Raw genomic sequence first — 15,513 nt, 5'->3', positions numbered from 1 at the left:
GCCACGAGGCTGCAGTGGGCACAGGTGAGTCTTGGCCCAACACTTGCACCTAACCTGGCCCCTCCCTCCACAGCCCCCGGTACCCTGTCTGCTGGCAGCCCCACTCCTGCCATGGCTGCTCCCACACGATGATGGCACTGGCCTCACTCACGCCTGCTGATGGCACAGAGCAATTGGGGCCGGTGCCAGCAGCGGGTACAAGTGGGGCCAGCACGATCATGGGTGTGAGTGGTGGCTGCTGCCCTGATCACCCCTTAGAAGTAGGGGGACGTGGAGAAGCTCTCAGGGACTATCAGGGCCAGCAGCCGCCGCTTGCACCCACGGCCGGTGCTAGAGCTGCCACTCTCACCCTCTGCCAGCACCAAGTGATTGAGGATGGGCCGGGTGCCAGCAGGGGGGGCCAGTGGCAGCTCCGGTGCTATCAGCGGGTGCGAGAGGCGTCTGCTGGCTCCAATAGCCCCTTAGAATCGGGGATTGGAGGGATGGAGAAGCCCTGAGAGGCAGTTGGGGCCAGGAGGTGTGAGTGCCAGGTGAGACTGTGGCATGTGGGAGCATAGAATTTTCAGTAACCACCAGAGGCTCGCCCCAATGACAGCGACTGGCGCCCTGCCTTGGTCTGGTGACCCTGTTTGCCTCCACCATCCCGCTGCGGCCTATGCCCACCATGTTCTGCGCTCTGCTTCCTGCTGCCAACTCTTGCCATGTCGTGTGCACGCCCCCTGGTAGTCAGCACACATCATAGCAATTGGTTCTTCCACTGTTTAGTCTTTTTGCATATTAGCGTTTTATTATATAGGATGGTCATGGTGTGTTAGAGATTCCTGTGAACTTCTCAGACTTAGAATTGATTTATGTATTTGGTTCTTAATCTTTGTGGAGAGGATTATGTGACATTTTAAATACTTTTCTATGTGGCAGTACCATTCTAGAAATGCCATATCTGTTTCTTTGTAGGTATGAGGCATGCCATATATGACAAGCTGGATGATGATGGTCTGATAGCTCCTGGGGTCCGGGTATCGGGAGATGATGTTATTATAGGCAAAACAGTCACCCTGCCTGAAAATGAAGATGAGCTGGAGAGCACTAACAGACGCTATACCAAGAGAGACTGTAGCACTTTTCTCAGGACTAGTGAGACAGGCATTGTGGACCAGGTTATGGTAACTCTCAACCAGGAAGGATATAAATTTTGTAAAATAAGGGTGAGTATAGCTTTGTCATATTGCTTTTTATGGAAAGTAAACCAGATGGACTTAACTAACCTATTTTTATATGAATTCAGGTACGCTCTGTTAGAATTCCACAGATTGGAGACAAATTTGCCAGTCGACATGGTCAAAAGGGTACTTGTGGTATTCAGTATAGACAAGAGGTAGGTATTTTTTATCTGCCTCACTCCTAACCCAGATCAAATGATTTAACTTAAGAGCCCAAAGGTGGTAAAGGCTTGACTTTTAATTTTAGTGTTGACTAAGTATATGAACATACTGTATTAAAGAGAATTTAGGACACAGAAAAGTTCAGATGAGAGGAATCAGTTCTTGTTCCATAGCTAAGAGATTTAAGTTTTAAGATTCTTTTTAAAAATTCATTTATAGGATATGCCTTTCACCTGCGAAGGAATCACCCCTGATATCATCATAAATCCCCATGCCATCCCCTCTCGTATGACAATTGGTCACTTGATTGAATGTCTTCAAGGGAAGGTAAGAGGTTTTCTTTAACAATATGAGTTCCAAACTGATGTTCTTTCCAAAATGATGATAGGTGATTTATATTTGACTCAGGGTACTTTGGAAGAAGCTAATGTGGCATAATCATAACCAGTCACAAATTGTTTATGATTTATTATGCCTTTTTTCTTTTTGCAAAAATTTGTAGTTATGGCTAAGTCGGAATTTTTATAAAATCTACTGTATCAAAGCAGTACACACACACACACACACACGTATGTTGGTTACCCTTTTTATTGGTTCTTTTCTATAGATAAGAGTTAATTCATTGGTGGTTAGTTCATCGAGAACTTAAATTTATAGCTATATTATTAGCTGTGTGTGTGTCTTTCGGTGGAGGTTTTTCTGTTTTTAAGTATCTTGTTAGAGTAGAATGGCTGCAGCCTAACAAATAGAGGACTTGGTTTTAGGGCTTTAAAATGTATTTTCCTTGAGCCATAGGAAGTGTTTGGGAGTCTCTCTTTTTGTAACTGTTCTCATGGATAGCTTCCTATTTGAAGAGTTATAATTGAGTTTTTATTTTTTAGGTAAATTAGTTATAAATACTATGTTAATAAAATGAACCTATGATATTATAGCTTTCCATAACAGATTTTTTAAAGTTCAGAATCCTTTCTTTTCTAGAAAGGATGTTTAAAGATTACTTTTTTTGATAAAGGTTTCAGCTAACAAGGGTGAAATTGGTGATGCCACTCCATTTAATGATGCTGTTAATGTGCAGAAGATTTCTAACCTTTTGTCTGATTATGGCTACCATCTCAGAGGAAATGAGGTATGTTTGCGCTTATGTATTTTTTTATATGTGTGTAGTTTCATTCTTTTTTTTCTTTTTCTTTTTTTTAAAACATATTTTTATTGATTTCAGAGAGGAAGGGAGAGGAGAGAGAGAGAGATAGAAACATCAGTGATGAAACATCATTGATCGACTGCCTCCTGCACTCACCTTACTGGGGATCAGGCCTGTAACCCTGGCATAAAATCCTGACCTCCGGGTTCATAGGTCGACACTCAACCAGTGAGTCACACTGGTCAGGCCCTTATTCTTTTGTATGCTTACATTTTATTCCATTGAATGACTGTATCAATGTAGTTTCATTCTTAAAGAATTTAAACCTTTTATTGAAGTATATACTTTAAATATGTTACAAAATATAAATGTATAGCTTGGTGAATTTTCACAAAGTGAACATACCCATGTGACTGGCCTCCACATCCTGAAAATTAAATTGCCAGAAGTCTTTTATGCATAGATGCCCCCTCTTGTGTCTCTCTCCAGTAACTACCTCCCCTGCTCCACTCTATTGACATCTAACAGTATAGATTATTTTGTCTGTTTTGAATTTTTTTAAATAAATCTTTATTGTTCAGATTATTACAGTTGTTCCCCTTTTTTCCCCCCCTAGCTCTCCTCCACCCAGTTCCCACCCCACCCTCTGCCCTTACCTCCCCACTGTCCTCATCCATATGTGTTCACTTTTTGTTGCCGGGTCAAAGGTCATACACATGGAAAATGTAGCTATTTCCATCCGCAATGTGTCCCTGTGTTCAGAAAGGTCTCTCACGACTTGTTCACGCTCTATTCAGAAAGGGTACGGAGCCACGTAATGACTTTTTAAAATAATGTGTACTCTTATGTTTAAAATGAGGATTTCACTACCAAAAGTGAGGAAAAAGCGACACTACAGCTGCTCTCACCCCTCTTGCCCTTCAGGTGATAGTTGTGTGTGGGGCTGTGAGCTGGTTCGCGGGCCGTCGACGAAGCCATCTGGGCGGTTCCGCCGCCGGCTTCCCAGGGGCCGTCACAGCCTCGCAGGGGCCGTCGCAGCCTCACGCAGCCTCACAGGGGCAGTCGCAGCCTCACAGGGGCCGTCACAGCCTCGCAGGGGCAGTCGCAGCCTCACGCAGTCTCGCAGGGGCCGTCACAGCCTCACATAGCCTCGCAGGGGCCGTCGCAGCCTCACGCAGCCTCACAGGGGGCACCGCATCCCACGTTGGGGGTGAAGGTGCGAGACAGAAGCTCCTCTCGCTGTCTCTCCTGCTGCTCCCTTGCGTATCGCTGATGCTGTAAGTTTCTGAGAGCAGTCTGCAGGTGCTGGACATCATACTTTAACTGGTCAACATGAAGTTTGGCATTCTGTCTTTTGTTGGGAGGCTACTTGCTGGACAAAATCTCCAGGCATTCTAGATGGCTGAATATCTGGTATGCTTGCTTGGATTTTGTTTTCTACTAAGTGCACAGACTGCTTGCCTGCTGTCTCCCAGCGTCTCATGTGAGACTGGATCTGGTGGACCTGCTTGTGCGTTGCTGGTACAGCGGCTCCATCTCGCTGGCCCAGGCGGGTCTGGCTCTGGCTTCCTCCGAACCTGATTCTGCTTCTTGAGTGTGTCCCTTATGGATGCGAGGAGTTGAAATCTGCAGTTTGGTGGGTTAGGCTGCAAAAGTTCAGGTGGTTCCTTTTGTGCCACTGGCACAGCTTGGATGGGGATGTAAATTGAGTAGGGCGGGGTCTCAGAGAATCACCAGGTGGAGCAAACAGCAATGGTTGTCGTCAGCGTCTCCGCGACTCCCCGTCTCCGCATCCCTGAGTGCTGGTGAGCAGCTCCGTGAGAAAGCCACCCTCGCTCTCCTGAGACCCGCTGCAAGGCAGTCCCACCTCTCCCCATAAGAGTCTGGGACCTCAGAATCCCGCCCCAAACAAGCTCAGTGGTTTTGAGAGCTTGTATCCCCTTCTGATTGAAAAAAAACGCGCATCCAATTGCAGCCTGCCTGGGGCGCAACTCCATACCTCTGTTCTTGGCGCCTCTGCACCTCCTACGCAGTCTCAATGCGCTTCTTTCTGTCTTCCAGTTGTAGAACTTCCACTGGGCCAGCTTTCCCATGGTTCTGGATGATAGCTGTTTTGTCTTACAGTTGGTAGTTTCAATGTGGTTGTGGGAGGCAGCACGCACAGGTCTATACCTTATGCCACTGTCTTGGTTCTTCTGTTTTGATTTTTTTATAGATGGAATCAGACAGTATATGTACATATATTCTTTGAACTTATTTAATATTTTTAAGTCTGTGCTTCAAACTCTGTTTCAGGTCTTGTATAATGGATTCACTGGTAGAAAAATCACATCACAAATTTTCATCGGCCCCACTTATTACCAGCGTTTGAAGCATATGGTGGATGACAAGATTCATTCTCGTGCTAGGGGGCCTATTCAGATCCTCAACAGACAGCCCATGGAGGGTAGATCCCGGTAAGAGAGCTGCATCATTGTCAGTGACAGAATTCACATAGTAAAGGCAAGATAAATGTTTGCTTCTTTCCCTTTATTAACCAGTTCATGAGTTGGTTATCTAGCATCCTTCAAAGTTGACCAGTGATTTGTTTTTCAGTAATAACATTAGAAACTCAACTGATTTCATGTTTTTGTATATTAAGAGTACTAAGGAAGCCATCACCATCCACCTGTGTGGTGATCTGAACAATGCATTTTACTTTACCCCCATGCTGGGAAAATCTCTCATTCACTCGTTCTTTCCACTCCCTTTGCCAGCAGCAATTTATCATTTCAGGCTTGATTGCCCGGGAAACTCATTCATGGAAAAGCTACTTTATTGAGATCAAATTTTGTTATTCATTTTTGAGTACAGAGTTGAATTCCAGTAAGTTAAATAATAGCATGATGAGACTTGACTGTACTTCACTGTATTTTATGAGAAAAATTATATATATAAAAGGCTAATATGCTAAGTGTCTGACTGGTCACTATGACGCACACTGACCACCAGGGGGCAGACGCTTATTGCAGGAGCTGCTGTGACGCACACTGGCCATTTACAGGGAAACAGCACCACGGACCTGGTGTCCACAAAGCAACACTTGGCTTCCCCCAAGTGGGACACAGGCCCTGCTGTCACCCCAGAGTGACAGCCCACCAAATCGCTGCTGACACTGCCGAGACCCCGTGGCACAAAATGTGGCCCCCAGCCCAGCCCAGCCCTGAAACGGTGGCTGTGGGCGCCAGGTAATGATGTCACGTAGCAACGCCTGGCTTTCTCTCCCTAGTGACTAGCCTCAGAGTTTCTTCAGCCCAGGAAGATGACTCGCTTTATAGCCAGGTGCAAGCATTTTACACTTTAACCAAATGTCTGTGAAGCATTTTCCCGTGCCTCATCTCATTTGATCCTCACAGAAGTCCTGGAGTAGGCAGATAGGAGACTCAGTAGAATCCTATTTTCTTCTCATTAGCCAGAAAATGGAGATTTAGAAAGCTTAGAAACTTGACCCGACTGAAAAGTAAAAAATGGTGGATCTTGAAAATGACTTCAGGTTTTCTCACTGTGCAGAATATAGTCAAACACTGCTGCAGTTAAATATTTTACCCTTTGTTCTCCCTGCGTGATCTACAATAAGAATCTGTGTTGTGTTGATATTTACTGCTGTGTTGCTGCCAATTACCTGTAAGAGAAGTTGGGGTGCTTCACTGGACTGGAAAAAGTTTAGCTACATCATAAAGCAGGTCTAATTAAGCAAGTTTATTCTATATCTATACTAAGAAAAGAGTAATATGCTAATTAGACTGATGTCTTCTGGACATACTTTCCAGACAAAGCCACAGCAGCTACAAGGGCTGAGGGCCTGCAGCCGTGGCTGCGAGGGCCGGTCCAGCACTTTGGTCCCTTTTGCAGAGGCTGTGGGAGAAGGTGCCGCAGGAGAAGGCAGAAGGGAGAAGGCCGGCGCTGGAGAAGGAAAAAGGTGGCAGTTAGGGGATCAGGCCAGAAGGGAAGAGCAGTTAGGCAGTTAGGGGGATCAGGCTGGCAGGGGAGAGCAGTTAGGGGGAACAGGCCAGCAGAGGAGAGCAGTTAGGGGGATCAGGCTGGCAAGGGTGCAGTTAGGGGCATCAGGCAGAGGTGGTTAGGAGCCAGTGGTTTTGGATTGTGAGAGGGATCCTAGATTGGAGAGGGTGTAGGCCGGGCTTAGGGACACCCCCTCCCATGCACGAATTTCGTGCACTGTGCCTCTAGTATATATAAAAGGCTAAGTTGACTTGCGCATACGTGATACATAATAAAGCTCTCATGCCAGTCACGTGTGTATTTCGATCTGTCATTGTTGATCATGAATTTGGTTGACAATTCTATTACAGAGAAAGGGCGGATAGTGATGTTAAAATATTTCTTCTAATTAATTTCAATGTGCATGAATTCGTGCACTGGGCCACTAGTATGCTATATGTGTGAATCTAATGTGTTTACTCTATGTGGGGACCTTCTAATGCACATTAAGTAGTTGATAGACTTCTCACCTTCCCCCCCCATGTAGAGAAAATGCTAGGATATACAAATTAGAGTCTAGTTCTCCTTTATTAATGTCATTCTTTACCTATGCCATTAGTCAAGGTGCTGTTGATATCTATATATAAAAGGCTAATATGCAGAGTGTCCCTTCGGGAGTTCCACTGGGAGAATGGGAGCTTGATCGCTTGCTATGATGTACGCTGACCACCAGGGGGTGGTGCAGAACATGGCGGTTGACCAGTGGTGGCTGCAGGGTGCTGAGGGAGTGAGGGAAGGAGGCGGTGGGGAGGCTGGGGGAACTGTGTGGTGGAGGCACGCATGTAGCTAGGGAAGGAGGAGGCGGGGAGGCGGGGAACCAGATTGGCCATGATCGCCGGCCAGGCCTAGGGACCCTACCCGTGCACGAATTTTGTGCACCAGGCCTCTAGTAGAAAATAATACAAAATAATCTGCTTTTCTCTTAACAGGGATGGTGGCCTGCGTTTTGGTGAAATGGAACGAGACTGTCAGATTGCCCATGGGGCAGCCCAGTTTTTAAGGGAAAGACTGTTTGAGGCATCAGATCCATATCAGGTTCATGTTTGCAATCTTTGTGGAATAATGGCGATTGCTAACACCAGGACCCATACATATGAATGCAGGGGCTGTCGAAATAAAACCCAGGTGTGTATAGATTTTCTGGCCAGTTGATAAGTGTTTAGGATATAACCATGTTGGGCTAATTACCCAGGCAGATTTAGTGTGATGGAACAGATTGGCATTTTCACAATTTTGAATAGCATGCCTCTGTAAGATTCCTAGTTTTAAATGAGAAAAACAAAATTTGATTTTTCTCTAAAAATCAGTTTAAACTTTATTGTGCTAATATCACTAGGCTGTTCATTTTTTTCTAAAAGGCCTTGTACAAGAAATTTTTAAAAGTGGGTTTTTAAAAAGGCTTTTGCTTCAGGAGGGTGCTTATGTCTGGCAGAAAGGGTCAAATACCAAAGCCTATTAGGAGACAGAATCACCTTGGGCCAAGTTAGTAGAATGAGTTGTATCAGCCTATCCTTTTGTTTACCTTCAGCACCAAGTCTTTACCTTTTTCTGGGCTAGGGAAGTAGGTTCATTTCAGTATAACTTTGCTAATTACTTTCTTTTTCTTTCTTTCAGATTTCTTTGGTGCGAATGCCTTATGCGTGCAAACTGTTGTTTCAAGAGCTTATGTCTATGAGTATTGCACCTCGAATGATGAGTGTTTAGCTCTTTTAAAAGATTCTCAACAAGACACTTATCAATGCCTTTTGTGTCTTATTTTTATGATATGGCTTTTAAAAATAACAAATATGTGTTACATTGTGCAAAAAAGCATTTTATTTGTTTTGTTTGATATGCATGCTTTTCTTTTGTGAAAAGGTAATAAATTTTTGTAGATAGTCTTGATGTGTTATCTTTGTGTAAAGTCGGTGAATATAAAACTAAGGTGTTAGTGGACTGGATGAAAAGAAACTGGTTATTAGGCAAGAACAGGGTAGTTAGTAGTTATCCATGACTATGTTTAGCTATGCAGTCTAATATATTCTTCAGGTTTATAGCATGGCAGTTTCACCTGTTTAAAAAAAAGAAAAAATTAGTTACATATATGTACATGGTTGACTTTCTAATTTTTATATGGCTTAGTGTTTCCAAATAAATGATGTTCAAATGTGGGGGATAAAGGGTATGTAACTGCATAGATGATAGATGGTGCAGTGCTCTTTAGAATTTGAGCTGTACAATTTTAAATGTGGAAGGCGATTTTGTCGTATTGGTCTGTGTGTAAGAGATGGACTTTTTTTTGATAAGAGAGGAAGTGAGAGGGAGAGAAACATCAGTGATGAGAGAGAATTATTGATCGGCTGCCTCCTGCACGCCCTCTACTGGGGATTGAGCTCGCAACCCGGGCATGTGCCCTTGACTGGAATCAAACCCGGGATTCTACTGGCAACATAAAACAATCTACGAAGATATTTGAAAATGTTCAGTACCCTGAAAAGATGGTAGGTAGTCCCTCCCTTAACACTAGAAAGACTGAAATTTAGTATATACCTATAATGCCCAAAAGCAGTCAAAATGACTGCATTGTGAAAGAATAATATCGGAGCACTCTTCACTTATGTTCCTTAGCTTTTCCAATAACTCACTTCTATTCAACATTTCTTTCATGAATATAGGGCGCAAAAGAAATAAAATAACTTATTAGAACAAGTATCACTGCATAAAGATTCGAATAACAAGTACTAGTTTAGCTTATTGAGCAACTTCAACTTATCAAGTATCGACAATTTATCATGTACTTGTATGTTATCATGTGACGGTAATCGAAAAAAAATGAAAACTGTTATTTCAGTATAGAGCCGAACTGGTCATATAAGAAATTTACTCAATTCAATAATAAGAGTCGTAATTTCCCAAGCAGTCAAAATGACTGCTTTTGGGCAATATAGGTATAACACATATATATATACCGGAAATGAAGGAGGGGGAGGTAACTACAATTATTAATAAACGCATTTATATGTTGTACAAAAAGTCACAAAATTCTAAGACATTGTGTCTTTATATACATAATTGTTTTTCTAATTGAAATTAAAAAGCAGTCAAAATGACTTCCTTGGGCAATCTAGTGTTAAGAAGCTTGGGATCTGAGGTTGGCAAGTCAGTGGTGATAAGGCAGGGACGGTAACTTTCATCAAAGAGATCAACATGAGGTGCTGTGTGCCCTGGGAGACACTTTTTTTTTGTTTGTTTGTTTTTTGACTTTTATTCTTTATTGTTTTTATTTTCCAAGTTTGGCATCCAAACTTAGCAAACATCATGGAGATTTGTGCAAACATACATATACATATATACACACACATTTTAATTTAAAGCCTCAGTTCTTCATTAAAGCTTGTGTTCAGGCTCCTGTTAAAAAGAGGTAAAATGGTGAGATTTTAAAAATCAGGAAAACATGAATAAATCCCAATAAACTTCCTTGTTATGAATTCAAGCAGACATTTTAAGGCAAAATCATCACTTTGCTAATAAAACTCCCACTAAGTGACAGCCTCAGATATTTACAAGAAAATACATACATAAAAAGCCCCTTGCACACTTCAACGTGTTTTAGTAACAAGCTAGCTGAGGGGTTGTGTTTTGTTATTTCAGGGAACTCTCCATTCAGGAACAAGTAATATTTCACTGATTGAAATTTCAAGTGTTAAAAACTAACTTCAAGCAGGGTCATCATCCTGGGAGACTCTTTTGAACAGAAGTGGCCTGAGTGTTAAGGAAGAAGGTGGAAGGAGGAGGCAGTGGGTAAGAGAAAAGCAGTGACAGATCTACTGTGTGTGACCAGGGCCCTCAAGGAGAGGGCTCTTTTTAGGATTCTCAGTTTCCAGGTCACTGGCAGCGGGCGTGGGCAAGTGGGGGCACCTGTGGAAAGCATTGTCTGATTTGAGTCCTGGGTGTGGGACCACCAGGGAGAACCCAGAGTGACACCTCCTATCCCCTCAATCCTGGCACACATCCCTCGCCTTCTCTTATCATATCCCCTCCAGTAAGAAGGTCCTTAGCACCAACATCAATGTATTCATCCTTTTTGTGACAGAAGAGGTCTTGGGGTTGGCAAACTCTGGCCTGTGGGCCAACTCTATCCTGTTACTTGTTTCTACATGGCTTGTGAGTGGTCTTTACATCTCTAAGTGGTTGGGAAAAAAAGAATCCTATATAATAAAAGCATAATATGCAAATTGACCGAAAGGCCGAACAGTGGAACGACTATCCGGATGACCATCTGGACGACCATCCAGACAATCTGGGACCACGCTACGACACCCACTGGCACCAGGCCAGCCAAGGCAGTGTGATGTGATTGGTTGGGGGCCTGGCCATCACCCCATGATTGCCTCACAGAGGGAGGCCCAGGCCACCAACAGCTAGGGCTACAATTTTCTTTTATGTCACAGAGGTACTGTAATGATCAAATGGGATAATGCGGGAAGCATATCTCACATTTAGTACATGTTCAGTGATTTATAAGTTTCCTTTTTTTAAAACTATATTTTCATTGATTTCAGAGAGGGAGAGATAGAAACATCAATGATGAATCATTGATTGCCTGAACACCCCCTACTAGGGATGGAGCCCACAACCCAGGCATGTGCCCTTGACCGGAATCGAACCTGGGACCCTTCAGTCCGCAGGCTGATGCTGTGTCTACTGAGCCAAACCAACTAGGGCAGGGCTACAATTTTCTTAATCAGAATTGTAGGTAAGGATCTCCACTCATGCTGTGATCTGTCCGTGGTACTTGGCAAAACTCACTAGCAAATGTGAAAAGATTCCCAGAGAGCCATGAAAGTACAGTTAATATAAAACTATCTGAGATGGTAAGGCAGCATGGAAATCACACAGAGACATCTGTTTAGGTTTGGGTGGCACCGGTAAAGTAAGACTGCAAGGATATAGCAAAACACACACACCTTCGCAGCTCTGAGGTAATTTTTAGGGTAGACTTGTATATGGTAGGGTTCAAAGGAAGCTAAAAAGAATTAAGTGGCAGTTACAGTTAACAAGAAATTTGTGGCCGAAACCGGTTTGGCTCAGTGGATAGAGAGTCGGCCTGCGGACTGAGAGGTCCCAGGTTCGATTCCGGTCAAGGGCATGTACCTGGGTTGCGGGCACATCCTCGGTGGGGGATGTGCAGGAGGCGGCTGGTCGATGTTTCTCTCTCATCGATGTTTCTGACTCTCTCCCTTCCTCTCTGTAAAAAATCAATAAAAATATTTTTTAAAAAAAGAAAGAAATTTGTGTCATAACTTTTTTGAAAATATTTTTTTTTATTGATTTCAGAGAGGAAGGGATAGGGGGAGAGAGAGAGAATGATGAGAATCATTGATCGGCTGCCTCATGCATGCCCCACACTGGGGATCAAGCTCACAACCTGGGCGTGTACCATGATTGGGAATTGAACCATGACCTCCTGGTTCATAGGTCAACGCTCAAACACTGAGCCATGCTGGCTGGGCTCATTACTTTTGAAGGTATTCAAAGTAAGCTACCTTTCTTTTTTGAGATAACATGTTTCCCTCCTGAGATTGAAAAGTTCTGGCCTTTAGACTTGTGATGGGTTCAGAGAGGAAGTACTGTATAGTGGTTAAAAACATGGGTGGGTGCCCTAACCGGTTTGGCACAGTGGATAGAGCGTCGGCCTGCAGACTGAAAGGTCCCAGGTTCGATTCCGGCCAAGGGCATGTACCTTTGATGCAGGCACATCCCCAGTAGGGAGTGTTCAGGAGGCAGCTGGTTGATGTTTCTTTCTCATCAATGTTTCTAACTCTCTATCCCTTTCCATTCCTCTCTGTAAAAAATCAATAAAATAGATATTAAAAGAATGTAAACTTCATAAAAAAAAACAAAACAAAACATGGGTGGGTGTTGAAGGGCTTGTTTTGTATTCTAATTATGGTGGTCAATATAAGAGCTAGCTACTATCCTACCTAATAAAAGAATAATATGCAAATTAACTTTTTCTGCAACAAAGATGGCAGCACCCATAGTGGCAGGGGGTGGGGGGAGGATGCTGGTGGTGTCGCCCTGGCGACACGAGCCCAGGGCCCCGCGTCCCAGCTGTGCGGAGAGAGGGACGGTGGGCCAAACATCCTGCGATCCAGCGGTGTGTTGGGAAGGGCCTCTGGCCAGAGACCAGGGCACGGGATGCTGACATTGCAGGCCAGGCTGTGGGAGCCCCGCCCCCCCCCCCCAACGAATTTTGTGCACCGGGCCTCTAGTCCTATATAATAAAAGCCTAATATGCTAAGTGTCTGGTCGACCGGTTGGCCGTTCAACCAACCAAAGCATATGCTAAAGATATGCTAAGACCACCCAACTGCTCGCTGTGACATGCACTGACCACCAGGGGGCAGGTGCTCTGACCAGTAGGTTAGCTTGCTGCTGGGGTCCACAGATTGTGACTGAGTGAGACAGGCAAGACACGCCCTGGAGCCCGCCCACTGTCCCTCCCTGGCTGGCCAACCTCCTGCATCTCTCCCTGGCCCTGATAGTTCACTGGTGGGATCTCTTGGCCTGGCCTGCACCCCCTCACAATCTAGGACCCTACAGGGGATGTTGGAGAGCTGGTTTCAGCCTGATCTCAAAGGTCAGGCCGAGGGACTGGTGCATAAATTCATGTACTGGGTCTTCCTTATAATAAAAGGGTAATATGCAAATTCATCCTTACAGCAGAACAACCACTGGACCAGTCACTATGAGGCACACTGACCACTTCTTGGTCCCTTCCCCTGGCTGTCAGGCCCAATCACCTGATGGTGAACAGGGAACTGGGGGTGGGTGGTGGCAGGGGGCAGCTGGGGAATATGGCCCTGATCGCAGGCCAGGCGTATGGACTGTACCCACACACAAATTTTGTGTGCCAGGCCTCTGGTCATTATATAAAAGAATAATACGATATAGTTTCATGATTATTGAAACTATGAGTAGTCTGAAATATAACTAACATGAAGTACTACTACCTTTATGCAAGAAAGGAAGAAACCCTAGAAAAGTGTAAATGCTACTAAGCAAATTTAAATCTGTTCTGTTGCTATTGTCCAAAGAAGATATAAACTAACCAAACAACAAAAAAAAATCCCCTCATTCTCCTAATTCATTCATTCATGCATTCATTGAATGCCCATTTTCCAGGGACTTACTGAAAAGTAAGAAGTTACCTTGGCAGGCTTCCGCTGACGGTGTTCTTTAGTGTGTGTGTGTCTTTTTTGTGTGGCCTGTTTTCTCAAATTTACTCCAGCTACTGGCCGAAGGCACTGACAATGTCTGTGACTAAGTATCATACCTATTGCATCTACCAATGAAATATTAAGACCCAATACATCCTTCCACTAGGTTGATTCTGAGAATTACTTGGGAAGTAAAAGGAAGCTTTTGAAAAACAGGAATCCAGGGGGTTCAAGCAAAGGTTGTTTTAAGGAGGATCTAGACCAGTGGTTGGCAAACCGTGGCTCACGAGCCACATGTGGCTCTTTGGCCCCTTGACTGTGGCTCTTCCACAAAATACCAACTTCTGTGCATGGGCCACGAAGTTTCAGTCGCACTGTATGTGCGCACACCCATGTGGTATTTTGTGGAAGAGCCACACTCAAGGGGCCAAAGAGCCACATGTGGCTCGTGAGCCACGGTTTGCCGGCCACCAATCTATATAAACTCAGAAATATTCAGGTCATGAAACTCCTTTACTGAATATATTTTCAAAGAGAAAATAAGGATGCTCTTTGACCTGAAGGGAAACCATGAGGCATCATTCCTAAATGATGTTAATGTTTTAGACTTGAACCATGTCCTTCCCACTACAGGGCATCAGTGGGGCAGACACAATGGAGAGACACTGAGAGCAGGCAGAGGTGCTCTCTATTCGAGTCACATGAGCCTGAAGTCTTGTTTTTAATGTTTGAGCATTACTCTTTGACAGTTGAGAGAAAACAATCCCCAAGGGAGGAGGAAAGCAGCCAAGACAAAATGGAACAGTCTGAGAAAGAATGGAAATGATTCTATTGCTCCGTGAGGCAGAGCCAAGTGGGAGGGAAGCCAGGGTAAATGATCAGAGGCTGTCTACGAAACAGCTCTCCCAGCACTGGGTGCCTACTCAGGGAGGCAATAACAACTCTGCCATGGCTGGCACAGCTGAAGCTCCAAGTTAGTCATCTGCAGAAAACTAGTCTTGATCTCCATTTTGAAGAAGTGTCTGAATGATTGTCAGGGCCATCCTGACAGGTTGAGCCGGGCTGAGGCAGGGAGGTGGGAATTGAGAAAAGAAAGAAAGACAGGAAAGCGGGGTCAGGAGGACCCCAGTTCTCTCGATGAACTGAAGCGAGTTTATTAGCCACACAATCCTATTTATACACAACACACTGAATAGGAGGTCTGTCAAGAGGAATGTATTCTTTGTTCCTCTTAATCTCTAAGGGAGAGACACAGCAGAAGGACAAGTTCTCAGGACAGCATATCTCAGTAAATAGTTACAGACTTCTTGGTAAGCTATGAAAGGCTGTTCTCATTCTACAAATGTTGCTCTCATTCTACTGATAATCGCCATCCAAACAAGTCTGGGAAAACTGTGTGGGTAAGGGTCCCAGCCTTGCTAGCCCCTTCAGGTGCGAGGACCTTGCCAGCTTACATCTGGCCCCCAACAAATGATCAAAAAACACAAGCGCATAAGTGTGCATCTGTACTCCACTTCTCGGTGGCCATGGGAAGTGAGTGTCGCAAGTAACAAACAAATTTAGACTCTGGGGAACTACATGGTAAAGCTCTAAAGATCCCTACGGCTTGCCATTTTATGGTGACTAAAAATACAAAATGTGTTAAACTTAATTTTGTCTCAGTAACTAGAAAAAAAGGTGCTGTTTAAAGGGGAGGAAAGGAGGTGTAACTTTTAAAAATAAAGCTTTGACTTGAGCCATGCCGGTGTGT

General features: G+C 44.2%; 1 protein-coding gene across 1 annotated transcript in view; it reads left to right on the top strand.

Annotated features, from left to right (window-relative positions):
* The window catches only part of POLR2B (RNA polymerase II subunit B), a 51,406-nt gene extending 42,965 nt beyond the window's left edge, over nucleotides 1–8,441 (top strand). Inside the window, exons 19-25 of the mRNA XM_081101940.1 lie at nucleotides 955–1,205; nucleotides 1,286–1,375; nucleotides 1,602–1,709; nucleotides 2,395–2,508; nucleotides 4,819–4,979; nucleotides 7,491–7,686; nucleotides 8,176–8,441. Of these exons, the coding sequence (XP_080958066.1) occupies nucleotides 955–1,205; nucleotides 1,286–1,375; nucleotides 1,602–1,709; nucleotides 2,395–2,508; nucleotides 4,819–4,979; nucleotides 7,491–7,686; nucleotides 8,176–8,265 (1,010 nt within the window). The 3' untranslated portion in view covers nucleotides 8,266–8,441. The remainder of the gene's footprint in view (nucleotides 1–954; nucleotides 1,206–1,285; nucleotides 1,376–1,601; nucleotides 1,710–2,394; nucleotides 2,509–4,818; nucleotides 4,980–7,490; nucleotides 7,687–8,175) is intronic.
* The last annotated feature ends 7,072 nt before the right edge of the window (nucleotides 8,442–15,513 follow it).

This window comes from Myotis nattereri (assembly GCF_964212035.1).
Source record: "Myotis nattereri genome assembly, chromosome: 1".
Taxonomy (NCBI): domain Eukaryota; kingdom Metazoa; phylum Chordata; class Mammalia; order Chiroptera; family Vespertilionidae; genus Myotis; species Myotis nattereri.
Note: the sequence above shows the minus strand (reverse complement) of the source record. Positions and strands in the feature narration are given on the sequence as shown.